The 22230-nt window shown below is 36.2% G+C and overlaps 1 protein-coding gene across 6 annotated transcripts in view; it reads right to left on the bottom strand.

The window, feature by feature from the left end:
• The window catches only part of kkv (hyaluronan synthase-like protein kkv), a 48716-nt gene that overhangs the window by 14270 nt on the left and 12216 nt on the right, over positions 1-22230 (bottom strand). For 2 of the 6 annotated variants that reach the window (XM_074085746.1, XM_074085747.1), the window contains exons 2-5: positions 16969-17072; positions 2295-2539; positions 1067-1233; positions 141-468 (exon numbers count right to left, since the gene is read on the bottom strand). In XM_074085746.1, the coding sequence (XP_073941847.1) occupies positions 141-468; positions 1067-1233; positions 2295-2539; positions 16969-17060 (832 nt within the window). In that variant the 5' untranslated portion in view covers positions 17061-17072. Of the gene's footprint in view, positions 1-140; positions 469-1066; positions 1253-2294; positions 2540-4754; positions 5512-16968; positions 17073-22230 lie in introns of those variants that run through there. The other 4 variants (XM_074085742.1, XM_074085743.1, XM_074085748.1 and 1 more) reach the window with 3 other exon arrangements.

Here is a 22230-nt window from a genome sequence, read left to right as displayed (position 1 = left end):
TCCCTTGAACCCTTTTTAATGCACCTTTATGATCATCAAATAATATGTCCGCCAACTTTCATACTTATCTTCAGTGGTTTATGGTATACATTTCTCAGAAAGTAGATACTAGGTTATAGATTTATTGAAAACAAGCTTACCAATAGGACTCTGACGTGTCACGTAGTTCTCCCACCATCCCAATGATATGCATAGAGACGCAATCGGTATCAGCCACAGCACAGGCTTGCCTTCCAGCAGCGGCCACACAATGAATCCGGTGACCTGAGCTACTATGGCCACCATGTCCACAATGACTTTAACGAAGCGCTTCGAGTCTCTGGAACTGCGCGAGAGCAGGCCCAGTATCGCGGGAATGATGCAAAGACAATTCGTTATCATGGAACCTTTCACTACGTCCAATTCAGGAAGTATTTTAAAGCATAACAACGCTAATCCTATTGTGTGAAGAGATTCAGCGACTAGCACCTGAAATTGAAACAGTATTCTTATGAAACATGATATATATTTTCGGGCTTAGAAATAGTCTACAATATCAAGATATTATATTAATTTTGCAATAAAAATACGTTAAAGATTCCGTTCGCGTAGAATTCGTTTAAATCGCTATTCCGCGGGAACTATGCAATTTTTCGGGATAAAAACTATCCTATGTTCTTCCATGGGATTTAAACTATCTGTATAGGTACCGAATTACATCTAGATCGGTTCAGCGGCTTAAACCCGATGAAATAATAAACAAACAGAATTACAAACATTCGCATTTATAATATTAGTGGGATAGTGGGGTATTAGTTGGGTTGTTCTTGATTGTTCGTGTGAAGTGTCATATGATATTTTTGAGCAACCTTCCCACTCAGATATGTCATAGTCAATGTAGGTAAATGTACGTATGTAAAAAAATGTACAGCCACCAGCACCAATATCTGATACAACTCTATTTCTAGGGCCGGTAGGACGTGTCAGATATTTTTGCACGCTCCGCTGTGGCAGATATTAATCCAGGTGATTGTATCAGAAGAGAAGGCCTAGTTGCTATAATGCGTTAACAAGAGTCTTAACTTACAACAATAAATTGTGCACTCGTTGGCCTTTTTGAAGTCTTGAAGAAGCATATCCTGACAGATCGAATCAGTGTGCCTATCTCCGGGATCGCGAAAGCTGCCAGCAGCGCCCACATCCAAGCAACCCGCTCCTCATCTGGCAGGCTGACTATAAACTGTTTGTCTCTACCTGGAACACAAAAGAGTATCTATAAATTGAGTAGGATCCTGCTTCGTGCTAGATCAAGTTGAGTACCGAAATTATTCGTTTTAAACTAAACCTTTTTGAATCACAAACATTCAAGCTTTCGCATCTATCTATTTTCTAACTTTTTCTTCTATCTTCTACCTACATCTATACACAAGTAAAAATCAATGATCAAAAATGTAATGCACAGTCACTAGCACCAATATCTGACACTACAAAGCGTGCATAAATATCTTAAAGAAAGAAAGAAAATACATTTATTTAACGCCAGAAAAACATAACAATAGAACAAAGACAAGACATAATGATATCTGATACCTACGACTGTTATTGCTCTGTTGTGCTGTAGCAGATATGCAGGTGCTGTATGTACACTCATAACTGCAAAACGGCTTCTCTATTTGGCTAGTACTTTTTATTGCGTTTATATGTAAAATTTACAGTATAAGGTCTGTATGAAAGCCAGCTAAAATAGTGATAATAAATAAGAACTTAAACTACTTATAATTAAAAATAAAAGAAAGGTAACTAATTACTTAATTAAAACTAAAAATAATAATTAAAAATTCTAGTTTACGAGTATAATGTTAGTGGATTAGTAAGCGTTTACTGTAGCTCAATACGAAACATGTAAAGACTCTACCTACCTTAAGCAGCCAATACAGAAAGAGCCCATTGAGAAATATAGGCAAGGGGTCAAAAACATAATTGTGTATAGTAAATTACAGAGAATAGTTGATAACTCCCTTGTTACGATAAGAACCGCATCAGATGGGTTATAATATCTGCGGACGATTGAATGAAACACAATTTTATACTAAATTTCTTTCAATCATCGGATCCATGACCCAAGCATTGAGTGAATCAATTTTTAAGACAGTGAAAGATAAGTCATCATCATCATCAACCCAGCTTATACGTCCCACTGCTGGGCACAGGCTTCCTCTCAGAATGGCACATGCGTAGAGAGGACGTATTGTTATAAGTATTAGAAGTAACATTTTCCACTTTTTACTGGCTTCAACAATAATACCAATGCTTACCTAAATTCCTATTACAATACGCGAGTCGACGGTCTTTTTTCAATTGTGACGTCATAAACAACACTGTTCCTTTGGCGACCACGCCTGATCCAAGCACCACGACGAATGTGACGAGATACGCCAGGATTTTAAGTAAGCGCACTGTGATCTCCAGACACTCTTGCGTCTCCATCGACCCGCTGTCCTGCTTCGGTGGGAATTCCCGGAACACGTCCCATCCTTTCGTTTCATGGATTGTGCGTTGACTGGAATTAAAAAAGAAAATGGTTTAATCAAAATGTTTTAAAAATGTAGAGATCTCATACTAAAAATTATGTACTTGTGTTACGTTCAAATGTACCACAAGCTCTTATTCCGGAGGAAACAAGATACATTATTTTCGAGTTAAAATGTATAAGCTCATACATTTTGCCCATACATTGTGCTCCGAAGAGTAGATATTTCGTTCCGCTTACTTCTCATTTTCAAGGACACAAAAAACGGTCTTGAGCGCTCACCGCTCGTTCTACTATTTTCGCTTGCACTGAATTGCAAGTTTACCTAAATTATATTATTATGAGCTGGTACAATATGTAATACGTTGACCTAAAAAGTGTATCGTTGAATTGAAATACTATTTACTTTATTATATTCTCGTCAGTTTACTTAAGAGTATTTGCTCGGAATACGGATAAGGCTTTGCCTATAAATAGGAACTAATATTAGCTGGTATCGTGCCACAACTTGCCAGTCGGTGCGAATGCTACCTACCGACGTTAGAGCAAGAAAAACAACTTTCACACGCGTCTGCGCACAGACGCGGGAGAAACCTGCGTAACGCTCGAGTCAAGACGACTTCCTTCCGATTATAAATTGTTATCGTCACCCCGTTTGTTGTTGAATCCATTTTTTGTCTACATAACCATAACCCTGAGTAAACTTGCAACAAAAATGTATCCCCACTTTACATATAGTTAGGGCAAGAGTACCTACGCTAAAAAAAAAAAATTGCAGCATTTTATTTTACCACTGTGTAGTTAATGGTCATCCAAACTTACGACAGACAGACAGACAGACATATTTGGTAAAACTATAAGGGTTCCTTGTTAGGACTAGGGAACTCAATGAACCTAGTGTTAATGGAATCGCATAGGATAATATGACATTACACGAAATCCTGAAAAACGCACGGTTACGGAAAATGAAATCATAAAATTATCATAATTCATAATTATAACAAAAATTAATTGTAACGTAAGGATGCAAATAAGAATTATCTTAACATTATGTAAGAATTAAAAAGTACTGTGTCAATCCTAATAGAAATAGTTCACAATTCCATGTTAATAAATAGTTAACGTAATGCTTTAAAATTCCGCAAATTGGCGCGTGCTCTTTCCTCCGCGCTATTATTCTTGCCTAGAAAATGATTACAATGTTGAGCGGTTTCGCCATACCCCGCGGTTCGGTACCTTAGTTGTGACAGGGGGTTTACGTAAGGCTAATAGCTGGTTGGCCTGCGGTAACCCAATTAGGCATTACAACGATCGCAGTGCATGCTATCAGCTAACATCAACGTTACAGTTTTTAAAACGTCTCAAACTCCTGACATTGAACGTCCTTTTACCACTGTATACTATTTAGCGTGGTGGAAATGCGTCATTTTAAAAGCAAAATCATTTTAAATAACACAATATAAAAACAAAGTTAAATTGATACTTTCGGTGAATTATTAAAGACGCGATTTCATTTAATTAATGGTCCCATGGCGTCGTCTGTTGGCCGGCACCGGCCATACACCGACCGATTGAAATTAGAAAGTTATGAATTGATTACATGTAAGTCGTACGCAACGCCTTCAATGAAACGTGAGTTGATATAAGACAGGCATTGTTTTGTAACGATTACAAATTGTGCAAATTTATTTAAGGCGGAAATAGCTGCCAGTTACCTCCTGCATACGATCAGACAAGGTCACCGCTTCTAGCGCGCACCATTTCCTCCCCTTTTCACACACATGGTTATGAAAATGTCGTTAGATTTTAAATTTCAACATCTCATTTGAAGATTTGATCTATTGATAATTGAACCATTACCTAATAAACAATAAATACAGAAAAGAACTTGATGATTAATTTAAATATATAAATAAGTCTAACATCTGGTAGCATGGTGAACGGTTGTGTTGCTCTGAAGATGAGCTCTGGTTGAGATCAGTGTAGTGTGGTGGTGGTGATAGAACACACAAGAAATGTAAGAAGCGTAGCTATCATAAGGTCGAGGGTGAGCAAAGTAATTGTTTCTTCATACTATTCGATGATAACTTTATATTCTATCCCTCTAATGTATTTTTATATGTACCGAATATGTATAAATAAATGTTTCTCTCTGTGTATAGGCATGTATTCATATAAACAGAGAGAAAGTTATAATCTATAAACACTGGGTTCTCTTTTAAATTACATCTTTTTGAGACGTTACCTGTAAATGCTATCGTATGAGGGAGGAATCCGCAAATTGTTGGGCACCCGGGGCGGCTCTCCATTTTTCGGGTTTAAGTCTGCCTCTGGATCCGGTTCTACGTTTGGTTCTGGACCTTGTTCTGGATGCTGATCTAGATTCAGTTTTGTATATACATCCGGATTTGGACCTCGTGCTGGATTCAACTCTGGACGCTGTTCTGGGCATAGTTTTGAGTTTAGATCTAAGTCCGGCTCTGGGGCAATTTCTATTTGTGACTCTTGGTCTAGTTCTGGACCTAGCTCTGGATGTAGGTCTATCAGGTTTATGTCAGGTTCTGGGCCTAGTTCTGAATGCAGGTTTATCAGGTATATATCCGATTCTAGGTTCAGTTTCAACTCTGTTGCTTGATCCTTAGTTCCATGGCAATTTCTTTGATTTTTATCACTCATAATTAGTTTATAAATTTTATAAGTAGGCACATGTCATTTCAGTCAGTCACTAAAAGTTAGCAAGGATTCCACAAGAGGCGAATAATGCTTAATAACTTATTGTTGTGTTTGATTGAGGACAGCAAACGGTGCGATCGCAATAGCGACTGCAGTACGCGGTGTGCGACCCCTACACCGAATGAAGATTCATGATCGTTCACGTGTGCACAAAATATTATATTTTTACAGTTAGAATCACAAACAAATAACTTGAGAAAAATAAATAAACTGAGCTTAACGATAAAACAGCGGTAGACATGGTACGTTCAGCCGATCTGATGAACTGATGGACTTTTGTATAAACAAGTTATTATAGCCGTAATATAGTTAATGCATTGTAAATCGTAAAATAATTACCTAGCTCTCATTAATTACCGATTGACGCGCAAGTCGATCAGTATTCTAAAATATAACGACGGAACGGCTACTACCGATTTAAACGTGTTTCTTTTTGTCCAAATATATAAATCAATAATTGAATTATTCAAATGTGTATTTCTGTAATTTTTTGTGCACTATGTAACTTTATTGCTAAATAAAAAATATTCTATTCTATTCTAAGTAGGTACATACAAACTCCACCACTTAAAGATTGACTAGTAGAGATCCCTTAAGAGGATAAATATAAGGAAGAAGGGAGAAGGTCTGTGAGCACATCCGTGAGGTAGTTCGGGGTCGATCAAATCAAAGGGAGCCGAGTTGTTGATCCGCCCGCTCGAGTCTAACGGGCTAACAGGGCTAACAATTTTCGCTCTTTTCTCGTAGACTCCAAGTGCCGGTTAAGCACCGATGCTCCTGCTCTCAGACTTCTGGTCTTCCGTCGTTTTAGGGAAGCAATGATTATTTTGTATTGTTATCATTATTTTCATATTTTTGAATTTGCAGCGCTTTGGTATGAACTGTAATGCTTCTAAATTCTCATTGGTTAATAAATAACCTCCTAACGCCCAAGTCAAATTTTTGACATATGAACATCAAACTTTATGTCATTTATGATAGAGTTTGAAGTTCAAATTAAAATAAGTCCTTTATAAAGGACTCTGGGCGTGAGGAGGATAAAATAATAAAATAATACTTAATATGAAACAACAACTCTAATTTATGTGTCGGATAGACGTGATTGTGGTGTATGGTGAAGCAAGGTAAGTTTTTAACATCCTTATTTTTATATTATTATAGGTACCTAATTATTTTACTATGTACCTCTTTCGATATATATAGTTCATTGATATTAGACCACCACAAGGTAACGCCTTCAGGCATCTATAATTCAAGCTCCTCCCCTCTCTTACATAAAGGTTACAGATTGTTATATATATAATTATATTAATATATGTTAATTTTATAAATAAGCAAATAAAAACTTATCGATCTACTATGACGAAACCAACTTTATTTTTTTACAATAAAGGATTTACCTACATTCAAACAAATTGTTTAGTCTGTGTCGGGTAAAAGCAAATGCCAACAATAGCAAATAAAAACAACCGAATGTTGACTAAAGTTTCGCAACCGTTTATGAATTAAATAGAGTTTAATATCAGTGTCAATTTAATATTTCTTAATTTGTTTTGCGTAAGCAAGAAATTAATTAGTTAATAGTTTCAGAAGTGTCAAAATTACCTACTTAACTTTTTTATGATTATCATAGCTATTAAGTAATTAAGTAATTATGAAAACCCACTTTTACTTGTTTTTCACTATGGGATTTATTAAATGTACAATAAATTCATATTAATGGTAAACACATCGATCGAGCGCTACCTTACTAGAATTTGGCATATTATCCTCGATAGATTTTATTCAAATGTTCGAAATTATCAGCTTTAATTTGCGTCTTCGCCCGCGTTAATAATACCTACCTTTACAATAGTACATTACTGTAGAGGCCGGGAAGTAGGGGGTGGCCGGCCAAGCAGATATAGACAGCCGAGCGTAGCGAGGCCGGATAGTGATGCGAGGCCGGCAACCTCAGGTTCCGGCCGAGGCTTGTATAGTGCTTTTCTCAAACATTACATGAAATAAAATAAAAAAACAAGATATGAAGCTGGCGGGACGCTAGTCTGGTCGCCCTATTGTTTACGCGCGTGTCGCGCTGGCTGCTGGCGGGCGGCGGACGGCTGCGGGCGGTGTTGCTGAGCGTGGGTCGCGTGCGTATCGCAGAGCGCGCGTTGAAACAAAAGACGGTCGCATTACCGGCCAGCGGCCTGCAAGGTTGTATGAAATCTCTTTGCAGGCCGCTAGAGTGACCGCGCGCACGCAGCTGAGTCGCAGCGCCTGCAGCGCGATACTTCTCGGCCTATTATTTGTAACACAACGTCAATATTTCATGTCATGTTTGAGAAAACATCATTTTAGCCACTTACCGATGAAGTTGACATTTCGTTTGAAATCCAAGGTAGGTATCGAAGGTAGTGCCACGAGATTTGAGGTGAATGATTACACACACAGCTACAAGAAGAAGTGATTGCATAAAAGGAGAATGAATTAAATGAATGAGTGAATTTTGAACATGAATCTACCAATATATATTATAAATCAATATATTTAATATGAATGAGTAAATGACAAAAATCCCTCAGTCCTTACATGACATTGTCTTGTGTGCGTGACCTCAACTCTGGTAGCAGTACCTATATACTTTAATGTTCTTGGACAGAGCCCTCTATTCTTGTTAAAATATTATCCCACTGGAACACATTAAGTACCTATTGGGATATTAAGTATCCTATGTCTCAATTCAGATCTTTCCGGTCCGTTATTGCGTGATTGAGTTGGTAACATTCAAACATCTTCACAAACTTTAAAAATAATAATAATAATTTATTTGTTGAAAGCAGGTGTACTTAACGTAGGTACATAAATGATCTTAAAACTATTTTGAATCTCCACTTTCCACCTAAAAATAGGCGTACAAATTTAAATTTCCTATAAGTAATAGAATATTTTACATCATTTCATGCAAATAATAATAAAAAAATGACAGTTAGCAAGTAAGTATCGAGTAGGTATGTCCTCGCTGTGCCTATGTCGAGTAGGTGTTAGGTGTGCTTTCTCTTGTATCTATCTATATGAATAAAATTAATTCACTACAAAACTGCATTTATTGTGTTTATTCTTTTTTTTGTGTTTGAATTTTTAGAAGATAATTTGTATGAAAGAAAATGATTGACAAATTGTTTGCAAAAGAAAAAAATGTTCGTCATTTTCGTCATTACTTGCTATAACCGTGCGAAGCCGCTACTAGAAAAGGATTACTGAAATTTATGTTTGAGGGTTTTTAAATATATTTGTTACGGGATGTAGACCGTAATTACCTTAAATGAGCTGCCGATATTTGATGCAGTTGCATGCATCATAATCACGATAATAGCTTTTTCACTTCTCATGCTCGTAAAGTTGGTGTTTATGCTGGATCTAGGTGACATAAAATTACTAGAGTGCATAAAGTAAAATCTAAGTCTAAGACCAAGGCGTCAGGCGTCAACATCCACAAATAAAAAAGTTTCTTTAATTTGTTTTAGTTATTTTATTTTATATAAAACTAAAAATCAATCAAATCGATCAAAATAAATCAATTTAACTAAAAAATTATAATTATATATATAGCAATGCATGAAAAATAAAAGGTACCTAAAAAGTGAACAATTATTTCCACTTTTGCTATTTAATTTCCTCTCACTCGAAGTGAAAAGCACAGTGTAAAACTCGAGCATTAAACTCATTTTCCCCTCGACGTGTCTATCCACCCTCGCCGTACCGGCTCGAGTGGCTATATGAACGTCTCGGGTAAAATGGCTCGTTTCATGCTCTTGTTGTACAATCTACTATTAAGCTAAATGTTTTTAGAGACAGTTGTGTATACACAATAATATAATACCTAACATTTTAGAACGCAATTGGACGCAAAAGTCTAGTCTAGTTAATAGTTTTCTACTTGAGTAGCTAAGCTACTGCGTATATTCTTACGTGTTTAATTCTATATCAAATAAGAAAACATGAAATATTCTAACTCTTCACTTAATTTAGACATTCCTCGCAAAAAAAACTTCAAAGCAGAAAAACTATTGACTATTTTAAGATAAGATAAGATGATTTATTTGTAAAACATAATTAATAATAATAATCAATAATTGATAATCAATTGTACCGCAATAATCGCAATATGCCAGTGTAAACCCACTGTGCAGCGAGTTCTTCGTTCTGCAGCAGTGGCTCCAAGAAATTCCACCGGTGTCGGCTAGTTAATTGCCAGTATGGTCGCATACACTACTCGGAATAACTCACATAGTCACCTTTCATTGACGTGGTTTGATTTTCCGGTGCTTTTTCCATGGATTATAATTTGTACAAAATACATTCATTTAATGAAATGGTTACCACTATTTTTCAATAGGACAATGCAAAACATAACTAGTAGGTGTATTGTTGTTAGAAATGGTTGAACGCCTAATACGCTTCTTGGTGTGTACAAATAAGTAAACCACTGTAAACCTTTTTTACAATAAACGTCCCAGTGACTCCTTGAAGAAAACAAATATGGCTTACTGAGACAAAGTTGTACTGCAGCTCTTGCGTGCGTAGCCCAAATATGTCGTAGATTATAAATAAAGGCAGTGGAGCTGTCACGGGCGTAATCTCGTACAATAATAATTGGGCATTTTCGGCGCTATACGCAGCTAACTCGCCGACATTGTTGAGCGCTCGCGGCGAAATCCTTATGCGCTCGCCTTCCTTTCAACTCGCCCGCAAATCGCTAGTGTGATAAGTCCCTTAACGCTCCGGTGAGGCGTTTTCTTTCGGTTATATAGGGAGCATCGACGACATTCCTTTGGCACACGCTTCAGGTGAGACAGAGCTCCCAAAAAAACCGGTCAAGAGCATGTCGGGCCATGCTCAGTGTAGGGTTCCGTAGTTCCCGGCTGTCACAATAGGCGGACTCAACTATTGATTAAGTTGAACCAGAACCAGAGCCCAGAATTTTCGTGGCAATTTTGATCTGTCATAGTGACGGCTCGGCTCGTTCGGAGCAGACGAAAATGTGAAATAGACATAAATAATGCATTATGCAATGAAAACAATGAATAGCTAACAATTTCTAATTTAATAATTCAATTTCATATACCACGCGCCACGCGCCATATAAATCTGCCTAAAAGTTAATTTCTTAATACTCAGTTTTGACGCATTTTTGTGATACATTTTTTATGCGACGTCTTTACGTTACTCCCGGATTGTGTTCGAATCGCTTAACGGTATAGTGCCTATTTAATTATTGGAATTATACCTTTATAGTTTTTGTGGTACTAGTCGTGGCAATGAACTTTTAGGCAAAGTTAGGCGGCGGAAGGTATATTCAAAGTCTGTTGTAGTGCTAATAAATGTATTTATAAAAGATATTACGATTATTATTGTACGATAATATCATTATCAACATGTCAGATCAAAAATGCCGTGAAAATTCCGGGCTCTGCCCACAACATAGGATGGATGTAAAAAAAAAACACCCACACTACGTGTATGGGAGCGTTTACCTTTACTTGCCAGAATTTCATTTGCCCGAATTTCACTTGCCATACCAACGTTTGCCATAAAATATATAGAACCGTGCTGTTTTCAGGATTTTCTAAATGTCATCATATAGAACGCAGTAGGTTAGGTTACTTTAATATCAACTCTGAAGAAATTACTATTTCAGAAATAAATTACTTTATGGTAAATGAAAATTCTAAAAAACGATACATTCGGGCATATGAAATTCGGGCAAACCATAGAGAACCGTATGGGGGGTACCCTAAATTGGTTTAATTTTTTTTTAGTTTACTACTTTGTCGCCGTGACTGACATGTACATAATTTATTCATATGCCAAATTACAGCTTTCTAGACTAACGGGCTCCGAGCTAAGCCGCGGACAGACGTGGCTCAACTATACGGGTTCGGGTTCCTATATAGTTGACTACGGAACCCTAAAAACGCAGGATGGCAATACCTTTAAAGTTATTTTCTTTAATTTGCACATTAAGTCAATCACGAATTTATAGATATTTCATTTCATTGTTTTTTACGAGTGACTGTGGCGAGGTCAGTGTCTAATACTAAGTCGTGCTAACAAAATGGCATGACCTTCCTTCAACACGATCCAGACTGGCGCGTATGAGACGTGTGAGCCCGCGTCGCTTGCGCCGCGTGTTTCCGAACAATAGATCGTTCAATGTCGCGCGCGCACGAAAACTTACGAAAGCAACTTCGCGTCAATCCCCCAGTTGCCTATGTTCGCCGCCAATGTTGTAAGAGGCAGAGGCTTCAGAGAATGTGCCTGAAGCGAATCGCTACTTGTATCATTGTTGGGCCCTTATGTCATTGAATTTCTGAATACACTGAAAGAAGAAATGCTAAGAGGTGAATATAAAAATATGAATTGACCATCCGCAAGCTTCACTAAGTACATAACAAGTTACCTGCCAATTTATATTTCCTGAACTATACATATACTCAAGCTTATTTGTATACGCTCTTGTTCATGATAGCCGCATATCGTCAGATATTTGTAATCATTTGCAATACTTGCAATCTTTGTTTGGAAAATATTTTTGAATATGCTATAACATGCAAGTATCACCTGCATCACGTGAGCTATATTTAGTATAGTACTTATTTGATGTTGGCTAAGAGGTCAGAGACCTATCTATGATTAAATATAATGGTTAAGCACCCACGCAATATAAATATACTGTTGACTTAGACAAAGAAAGAAGTTGAAAATGTTTGTAAATATTTAGCACCAAGGAACCTAACGTACGGTAAAAACCATAAAAATAAAGCCGACGCTCAGTGTTTATAACTTAGTATGCGCGCCGCAACATCTTCAGATTCTTGCCCAATGCCCAGCGTTAGCGGAGGTCAACGACCATAATTTCGTTCAGTTAAAAGCTCCATAAAGCGCAATGCACGTCTGATACCCATATCAGGAACTTTGTAAGTTAAGCGCCATCTTTAGTTAGGTTTGTGTTACTAGGTATTCTGCAAGTTACTTGTCGTTAGTCGCATACGCAACAGACTTTCATGACAGTTAATTGATCGACTGGCGCACGCAACGTACTGGATAATGAAATGTATTCAACACACACCAAGCTGGAGTTCTGTTTTAGATATTTGTACTAACTTGAGTCTCATATAAAATCTGATTTATAAAAATAAATGTGGCCTTTACAATCTGATTTCCATATTAAGCACATTGAATAGATTTTTATAAATGCGTTTGTTTCGGAACAACTTCGTCACTCTGCGCATGGATACGAGTAGCTATTAGTAGCTACTTATAATTTACTATAGAACACATTAGTTTGGACCGTTAAATGATATTCTACGCACGCGTGACCCACGCTCGGTAAGGTCCAATTGCACGTATGGTGTACGTATAAGTACGCTCGACGAAAGAAATGTAGTACACTGTGCAACAACTTGACCGAGAAGTTTGAATCTCGATCTTGTTATATTATCTTCAATCATTGCGGAACATGCCAGCTAATGTGTAGTCATAAGTCTTTAACACGATAGATGACATCGACCTAACCCATCCACCTGCCGAAAATTTTTAGAATAGGTAATGATGTTAAAATATTTAATAGACATAATGATTTCTATAAACGAATTTTGGTTAATGCCGCAATAACACGTGTTTTATCTGATGTTCTTGTTAATATAAAGATTAAAGTGGGGCGCAAAAATGTGGCGCAGCCGATCGAAAGTTGTGTCGTCGAAGTTGTCAACCTTGGCATTTGAGCGTGTTCCGGGCGGGTGGCCGATCGGTGAACGTGGCCCGAGAACAAAAACTGACTATGACTTGCCTTTAATACTATTGTTCGTTGGTTTATACTAAAAATAACGAGACCGAGGTGAAGTTTTGAAATAGGATTTCAGAATCAAGATTAAAAAGCCGTTTGTACCACTTTTTTTTTTCACGTCCCATGGGAACTGCACTTTCCGGAGATAGAAATTATATAGTATATTAATCGGAGATAGTGTTGCTTTCTATTACAAAATTATTTTTTGTAGTTACTTTTGTGATTAGAGAGACATCTACATACAAACAAGCAAACCAACTACAAAAATATGTTATTTCTAAAAATTTGTTTAAATACAAACATACATTTACACATACATTTTATGACATTTAATGACTGCACGTTTTTTTGTTGTACTTTAAATATTATCCAAACAAAAAGTCAGTAGGACCTCCCCAATTTCAAGTCAATCAGATAATTAGTAGTGGATGAGATTAGATTAGCAAGATTTGACATACTAACAAACATCGACGAGTAATTATCCAATACGAATAATAAAAAAAGAAATCGTTATGGAAAAGTTGATAGCCTTTTGAACCGGAACTTGTACGTCGGTTGCTCTGCTTCCTGTTACTGTATGATCAGTGAGAAGGTATGGAACTGTCGGGAAGTTAACCAGCAGGTAATATACGCATAAAATGTTCATTTTTTATTTATATTCAGTAAAAGGACTTATAGGAAAAGAATATAAATACACTATACAGTACACTCAGAAAAATTATCATTTGTAAATTATGTTCCACCTGAAATAATTAGTTTTCGAGCCTAAATACGTTTATTCTTTATTCAGATTTCATACATTGCTTAATCAATTTTGCTTCTAATTCATAATAGACAAAATTCAAATCGGACTTCATTAATTTACAAAGAAATTGGTTGTACATATTCTTTAGCACAATTACATTTTGGCAATATCCACTTTGGACGGTAGTAATTTTGATTAGAATTCAAAATAGTCAATTGATGTGGTCGGTTTTTAGGGTTCCGGAGCCAAAATGGCAAAAACGGAACCCTTATAGTTTCGCCATGTCTGTCTGTCTGTCTGTCTGTCTGTCCGTCCGTCCGCGGCTTTGCTAAGGGACTATCAATGCTAGAAAGTTGTAATATTGCACGGCTATATATGTAAACTATGCCGACAAAATGGTACAATCAAAAATTAAAAAAAAAATTATAACTAAAATATAAACGTAAAGTGGGGGTGATTTTTTTTTCTCATCCAACCCTAAAGTGTGGGGTATCGTTGAATAGGTCTTTTAAAACCATTTACGGGTAACCATAACACGGCTTTGCTAAGACGATTTTTCGATTCAGTGATATGTTTGCGAAATATTCAACTTTAAAGTGCAAATTTTCGTGAAAATCGAGCGTCGCCCTGGCCCCTCCAAAATCTAAGCCGGTGGGTAAAAAAAATTGAAAAAATCCAGGATGGTAGCAAGTATATCAAACTTTCAAGGAAAACTTTAACGGCTAAGTTTGCTTGAGAATTATTGGTAGTTTAAGAGTAAATAGCAGCTTAAGGTATAAAAATATACCTAAACTTGGAAGATTCCGTATAAAATGCGAAATCCTTAGAAAGATATTACTTATTTTTTTCGTAATGGCTACGGAGCCTTATTTTGGGCGTGTCCGACATGCTCTTGGCCGGTTTTTCATTCTTACTGAATGACAGTAAATCAAGGAACGGTACAGACTTAAGAGTTAGTCACACTAATTGAAATCCTGTTGTCTAAGATGCTTAGATGACTAGTCTGAGAACTATTCTCATCTCACCCACGACACTTAACAGCGAAGGTAACTCAACACTTTGAAATGCAATAATTAAACGATTAACTATCTATTTACAGTGTTTGTATAGCTTTAGTTGCGTAAATGATTCTAATGTTTTTTTTATCACGCGGCCTATGATATATGATAGCTAATAAAAGAAGATATGTTACGATTGCGGTTTTTTTATTAAATGTGCAAGTTTTTTTTTAATAACGTTTTTCTATTGTTTCTTAATTTGGCAAATTCTTGTTTTAGTAAATTGTTTACAAAGTAACACCGCACATAATTTATTATCTTAATTCTTGATTAGGTAGGTACCTTTTAAACAGTAAGAGTTAGGCTATTAGTTGTTTCGAGAAATTAACTTTATTTGACTTGTTGAATGTTACCTTAAAGTTACCAGGGTGTATAATTAATTTAACAGGTTAACGCCGTAAAGTATTTTTTTATAGATATTTTAGCTCCTTAACCAAAAGACAAACGTTTGCCCTAAAACAATGTACATAACAAGTCAACTATACTAACCTCCCATTGAAATGGCAACATTTTCGTTAAGATTACGTAAAAGGAAATTCCCATAAGATTTTAATTTTATGAACATAATCGTGTTCCGCGCAGAACGTTGTCATCTCTTTACTGCGTTACCAAATATTCACACTTTCACTTCGCGATCGTGTAGAACAAATTCACATGGTTTCACTGCGCATTGCACTACTTGTAACTATGGCAGTTACATAAAAACATACATATTATTTTTATGGTAATCACTTTTTGTGTGATCACCTGAGGCTGGGAACTCTGGGGCTTATACAGGTTAAGCTGTGGTTATACATGGCTTGGCTATCATAATCTGTTAACATCGGCTTGTCACTTGTGACCTTTTGTAATAATGATTTCCTAACCATGAACTTTGGCCTACGGCACTTATTCGACACTATGTCTACTGAACTGATATAGCACCAGTGCACAAGTCAAAGGCTGTCTATATTGTCAAACATGTGTTTGACACATATCAGTTCATAGAAAGCTGATAAATACTTAAAATTTGTATGTATAAAACATGTTGTTTTTTTTGTGTGTAAGCCACAGCTGCAAAATAACTTATTTATGGTACCTGAAAGCTTCGTAGTTTATTGCAAATTAATGATACCTCTAGTCTAGTCACATGTTCTGAGTACACACGCAAGAAAGTGTCTAACTGTACTATTTATCACACTATTTACCTTTACCATAAAAACAGTACAGTACAAATTCGGTTATCTTTACTATACCTTGGTGGGTGTCGAACAGTAAAAAAAGTGATTACGTGAACGATGACATCACCCGCGCGAGTTCGGCGTCATCAGGTCATCGTATCGAGATTCCATGGTTTTTTTGCCTTCAACCATTGGGGCGCTTAAATACTTCCTTGGTTATAGGAACTGTCGATAAAGCTATAATTAGCTTTAGAATGAATCTAACTCGTGATTGTAGGGCAATTTCGAAATGTTCAGTGGATTGCCATCCAATTTGAATTCTGAAATTTCACTATTTGTAAACTAAAGCCGTATTGCCTAACGTTTCTGACGCTTGCAATCGCAATCAAATTACAGTTTTTGTATGCGAAATCTGTCATTTAATTGTGATCGCGAGTGTCAGAAACGTTAGGCCTCTGGGCCTCTTACAGTAACTGGTATATATATACAAGGTGTTAATTAAATAACTGGAAACTTAAGACACTAGTTAGTTGAATTCATTTATTTTTGAATACCTTCATTATTTTAAAAGATTTTCGTATGATTTGCTAAATCAGGCATTCTGAACACTTTTTTATGTGTTTTACACAAAGTAAATGAAAAATAACCGTTTCTAGAACAAATTCAAACTCTTTTCTCAAAAGGTCCGGCAACGCATCCGTAACTGAACTTATGGGTGCCTATGGGTGGCGGTGATTACTTTCTATCAGGTGACTCGCCGGCTCGTTTTCCCCCGATAATAGAATTAAAAAAAAAAACAGAAATTTCGCAGATAAACCGGGCTTAAAACGACAAAGTGCAAAAGCTTATACTTTTAATCTGACTGTTCAACAATTGTTTTTCTAAGTTATAACGGTGACCTGGTGTGAATTTGTAAAGAAAGTACTAGTACTGACCTGCCACCATATATTTCGTTGGCTAGCGGAGCGAGTTCATCGTCAGAGTTGTCGCTGCCCTCCTCCCGGCGTTTCCCGCCGGAAGTCGCCATTTTTCAAGAAGCCTGAAATTGATAAAAAAATAAATTATTAAAAGTATAATTTTTTTTTTAACTATTTTTTGTTAAGATTGACCTCACTGATATGTCTCCTAATTATGAATTGGAATCTTAAACACATATTTACTAGATTTGTCTAATCTTAACGTAGTACGAGAATGAAACGGCCCTTGTTCATACGCACATAGATTTATATACTACTTCCTATACAAAAGACTTCAACGCGCGTAAATGTATCAGTAGTTTAGAAATCATAGTAGTTAATAACGAAATAAAAGTAATAAATAACGTAACATCTACATAATGTAGGTAATTGTACTTCTACTAATATTATAGTAAGTGAGCATGTCTATGTGTAAGTTACTTTCACGCTAAAAAGGCTCGAATAATTTTGAAAATTTTCGCAATATACCTATAATGTCTTCGCTCCTCTCTGCTTCAATGAAATTATCCCTTAGATTTGTACAGTCTTCATACTCACAAATAAAAGTTTGGATAATTAATTGAATCAGGCTTTACTTTGGGGAGGTCCATATCAATGAACTATAAACAATAACTTTGCTTTCCCGCGACCGTGATTTGGTCGCGTGTGCGCAAAGTAGTTTATAGTTCATTAAAAGTGTGGATGGTATGAAAATCTAAACAAAACTTAGTTATTTAACATATTTTATTTTATTTTCATGAAACAAGATCCGCATTGTATTTTCCCCAGCACGACTTGTTTTGTGTAGGACCGTCACGTTCCGGGTCCCGTTGCGAGCGCACTTCGTGATTTATGATCGTGTCAAGTGCATCAATAAAAATATAGCCTTCCATACGAACGAAAATCACGATCAAGGAAAGTATTTTTTATTTATATACAACCTAGCGTGTTACCCGCGACTCCGTCCGCGTAGAATTCGTTTATCGCTATCCCGCGGGAACTATTCCATTTCCCGGGATAAAAACTATCCTTTGTCCTTCCTCGTAACTCAAAGTATCTGTGTACCGAATTTCGTCTAAATAGGTTCAGCAGTTTTGACGCGATGGAGTAACAAACAAACAAACAGACACAAACTTAAGCATTTATAATATTAGTAGGATTTAAATATGTATATATACATATTCACACCGATCATTTGTTCACCGAAAGCTTGTTATACCGCACAGGCCCTAGCACCGCAGTGTACTCAGAAAGCTGATTAATTCAGTACTGATTTAGTTATGTCATGACAAATAACTTTTAAAAACATTTAGCACGGCTCAGGCCTGAAATGTCTGTTTTCCTAAAATGTACAATTCTCAAAACGTCTGCGTTTTCACAATTTTAGCACTTCTATTTTGCCAGCTCTCTTAAAATGTCTGCTATTTAAAATGTGTACAATCTCAGGAAGTCGTATATTCATAATGTTTACATTCCTATACCTAATATTAGCATTATCATAATTTCTGCTTTCCCATTATGTTCACTTTTTTAAATAGGCTATAGTCTTGTTATGTTTGTTTTCCCATAATGTCTGCTTTATTTTCAAATCAATCTTTTAAATGTAAAAGGTTTAATTTCTTGCATACTTACTCTTTGATAACATAAATATCTATACCTAATATAAAATTACTGGCGTTCAATCTCAGGAATTCGTCTATTCATAATGTTTACATCCTCGCACATCTCTGGTGGAAACGCTGCTTTAGAACAAAATATTTTTCGTTCTCAACCGGTTTCGTACCCGAACGAAGGGATTTCGTAGTTTAGTTTTTTACTAAAATCAATGCTAATAAATGTGAAAGTAACTCAGTCTGTCTGTCTGTTTGTCTATTACTCTTTCACGACTAAATTGCTGAACCGATTTAGATTAAATTTGAAGACCATGATCGGAGACATTTTGGGAATAAGACTTTTCTGGAATGCCAACGTTATAAGAAGGCGGATATTTTGAGGTTGCAGACATTTTGAGAACAAACACTTTCTGAAAAGCGAACATTATACAAAAACTGTCATTCTTGGAGACAGGCAATTTTAAATAGCTGACATTTTGAGAAGCTGACATTATGCAAAAGACGTGTTGATATTCTGAAAAGCAGACATTTTGCGAAAAATACATTTTAGGAAAACGAATATTTCAGCCCTGAGCCGTCCGCCTGTGGTTTTTACAAAAACCTGACTGGAATTTCGCACAATAATGACTTCACTTTGTCTTCCCATCAGTTTTTTAAACATTGTTCTATTCTGGTTTTACGATTTTAGTGATTTTTATATATTTATTGATTTCAAAAATTGGATTAACTCTTATATCTCCTCGTATAGGTCCGTTAGGACGGTCGTTTAGAAGAACTGCCTCGAAGCGATGATGAAATCTTTTGTTGCTTGCGTTTTTTTCTTCTTTTTCTAATGTTTCTTTTCCCTGTGTGAAGTAGGTACTGGTTCTACCTCTGCCTAAAGTACCATCAGCCAAATATGTGGTCTACCACCCTAAAATTGATAATCGTTTGCATGTCACAAAACAATATGCCAATAGACGTGTCTGTCAACTTGAAAGTTCGACTTTAGCGACATAATTATTTGATAGGAACTTGTTTAAAAATTGATAGACCACTTATTTGGCTGGTGGTACATTGCCTAAAGAGATCATACATTTAAGAAGTTCATAAAAAAACTGCTATTTTTAAGACCGATATGGCCTTACGACAGTTTTTAAATAATTCTTAGTCATGCCTAAAATCACAGTTTTGAATGATTTTTGTGGTAACACGGCTAATATTTAGATGTACAAAAAAAAACCATACGATTGGCCTAGGTATTGGTCAAATCGCGTGAATCACGCCTGCGCATTCCGCTCGATCCCTGACCTTGCCGGTCGTTCATCCCTTGCACACCATTATTCAAGGGAATTCCAGCTTCGTCTGTACTTTATTCAGGCGAGATACTAGTGCCAGTATGCTTTGTAATATTTGTGAGTGAATGAGATTTTTAAACATCAAACTTGGTTACTTTATACATCTATTTCTTTGATAAGGTTAAGTGGCGCCCAAATAACTACGTAATTAATAACTGAGTACTCAAACGTAACCTCTGATCCCCAAAAAATGAAAAAAAAAACAGTGAAGATATACATATAAGTACAGTCGCTATCAGATATTTAGGAGCTGCCAAGGTGGTCAAAAATATCGATACATGAACTCTAATACCTTAATAATGAGTGCATGTGCCGATATTTTTGACCACCTTGGCCGCTCCGAAAATCTGCAGGGCTACTACGAAACTCCAAACTCGAAGTTCGTGTCGTGTGGTCCCTCTCGCTCTCGTATTAAATAGTGTAAGTGTCAGAGGGACCGCACGACACGAACTTCGAGTTTCGAGTATCTTAGTAGCCCTGCTGATGGCGACTGTACTAATACTTGTCTAATATCTAAGTTTATCTTGTATCAATACATATCTCTATGTGGGTGTATGATACAGTTAGATTCAAGGTAAAGAGAGGTGTGCCCGTTTTAAGACTTTTAAGCAGGGGTGCGCATATTCGCATCCGCAATAGCAGAACTTGCTCAACGATTTATACATCTGCGCTCGCATCAGCGATAATTAATACAGATGTTTATGCCAATGCAAATGCAACACAATTAGGACAAGAAAAAAAAATACATTTTAATTTTTAAAGTGTGATTCTGAATAGTGAGCGTTAAGTGTTAAGCAAGATTTCTACAGTTGATAGATTAGGTATTTATCAGTGAATTTTTAATAATACAACCGACACAGTGGGATGTAAACTTTCAAAAAAATACTGTTTTATTTTTATTTTCACACCCATACTCCTACAAGCGATCTTCAAATCCGCATCCACATTTGCGGATGTGAACCTTCAAATATCCGCATCCGCTACCGCGGATGTAAAAACAAGCATCCGGAACATCCCTGCCTTTAGGTTTAATAGTTTATTACATTATGTGCAGGTTTACGTGAATTCTTAACCACAAGCGTCTAATGACTACAATACCTACTAACAGACCTAGAAAGCTTCTTAGTTAGCTAAGTCTTAATTAAATAAGTAATTTAGCAGAAACGGTAATTTCCGAACGGATGTGATATTAAGCATACTTATAACTTCATCCGGCTTTACCTTTTCACCCGGATATCTAGTATAAGGGGGTCCATATCGGCTCGCATACTTATTGAAAGTCCGAATGTAATGTTTGTCAGAATGATCGTTTGTCATAACTCTTTTTTCTCTGAATCCAATAATTGTTCAGAATTGTTATAAAACAAACCTAACCTAACCTATAGTTATCTATGGGATGACCATTTAAAAATTTCAGAAAATTTTAAGGTTTCAGTGGGACAAAGTAGGTATGACAAACGATGATTCGGACAAAAATTACGGTACGGCGAAGAGTATGCGAACTTTGGCGCTCCCTCTGATGGGAAACGATCGCCACCGCCTATGAATACCATGAAGTAAAGGACACTGCTCTGTTGTCACTACTTTAAGCTACTTAGTGCAACTCTTCTGTTGAAATAAAGTATAATAGTAACAAAACTAATTAGGCACAAGTAATTCCAAACGAGTACAAAGCAAAAAATTAGATTGAGATTCAAAAACGATTACATTTTTCGTGAATACCGTTATTTACTAAAACATAATATGAAAACACAATAAACAGTCAACTGCTACAACATTGCACGGAAATTCATGTTTTTTTTTTAATAACTAAAATTGTACGTTATCTGTGCTCTTTTTGCATTGCTAAGCTATTTTAGATCATAAGACATAAATTTCAGTACAAAATGCTTCAAATTATTATTTGGCTTGTAGAAACTGTCAATGTTGCAGGTAAAGTTGTAGCCAAAAGCTTCAACTTTTGCCTAGCGGATTATCTGAGATATGAAATGCAGTATCTAAAAAAGGGACCAATTCTTAAATGCATTATTGTTATATCAATGCCGGGATGTCATTGGAAATCACTAAACAACTATTTTTTTTTCTATCTGGTAGGCAAAGTTGTAGCGTGTCCAATAGCATTCCCGTTTTTCTCCATACAAACTTTTAAGCATAGTTAGGGTTGTGCCAAACAGAAAAACAAAATAGTTCAGAGTACTTACTGGCATTTAAATTTCTAAAGCCTTATACGAAACATAAACGAAGTCTAAAAGGGTTTTTTTTATATTTCAATCTACACAACACTGCATTTG

This window comes from Choristoneura fumiferana, chromosome 3 (assembly GCF_025370935.1).
Source record: "Choristoneura fumiferana chromosome 3, NRCan_CFum_1, whole genome shotgun sequence".
In the NCBI taxonomy this organism is placed as follows: Eukaryota; Metazoa; Arthropoda; class Insecta; order Lepidoptera; family Tortricidae; genus Choristoneura; species Choristoneura fumiferana.
The sequence above is the reverse complement of the archived record's forward strand: the minus strand, read 5'-3'. Positions and strand labels throughout refer to the sequence as shown.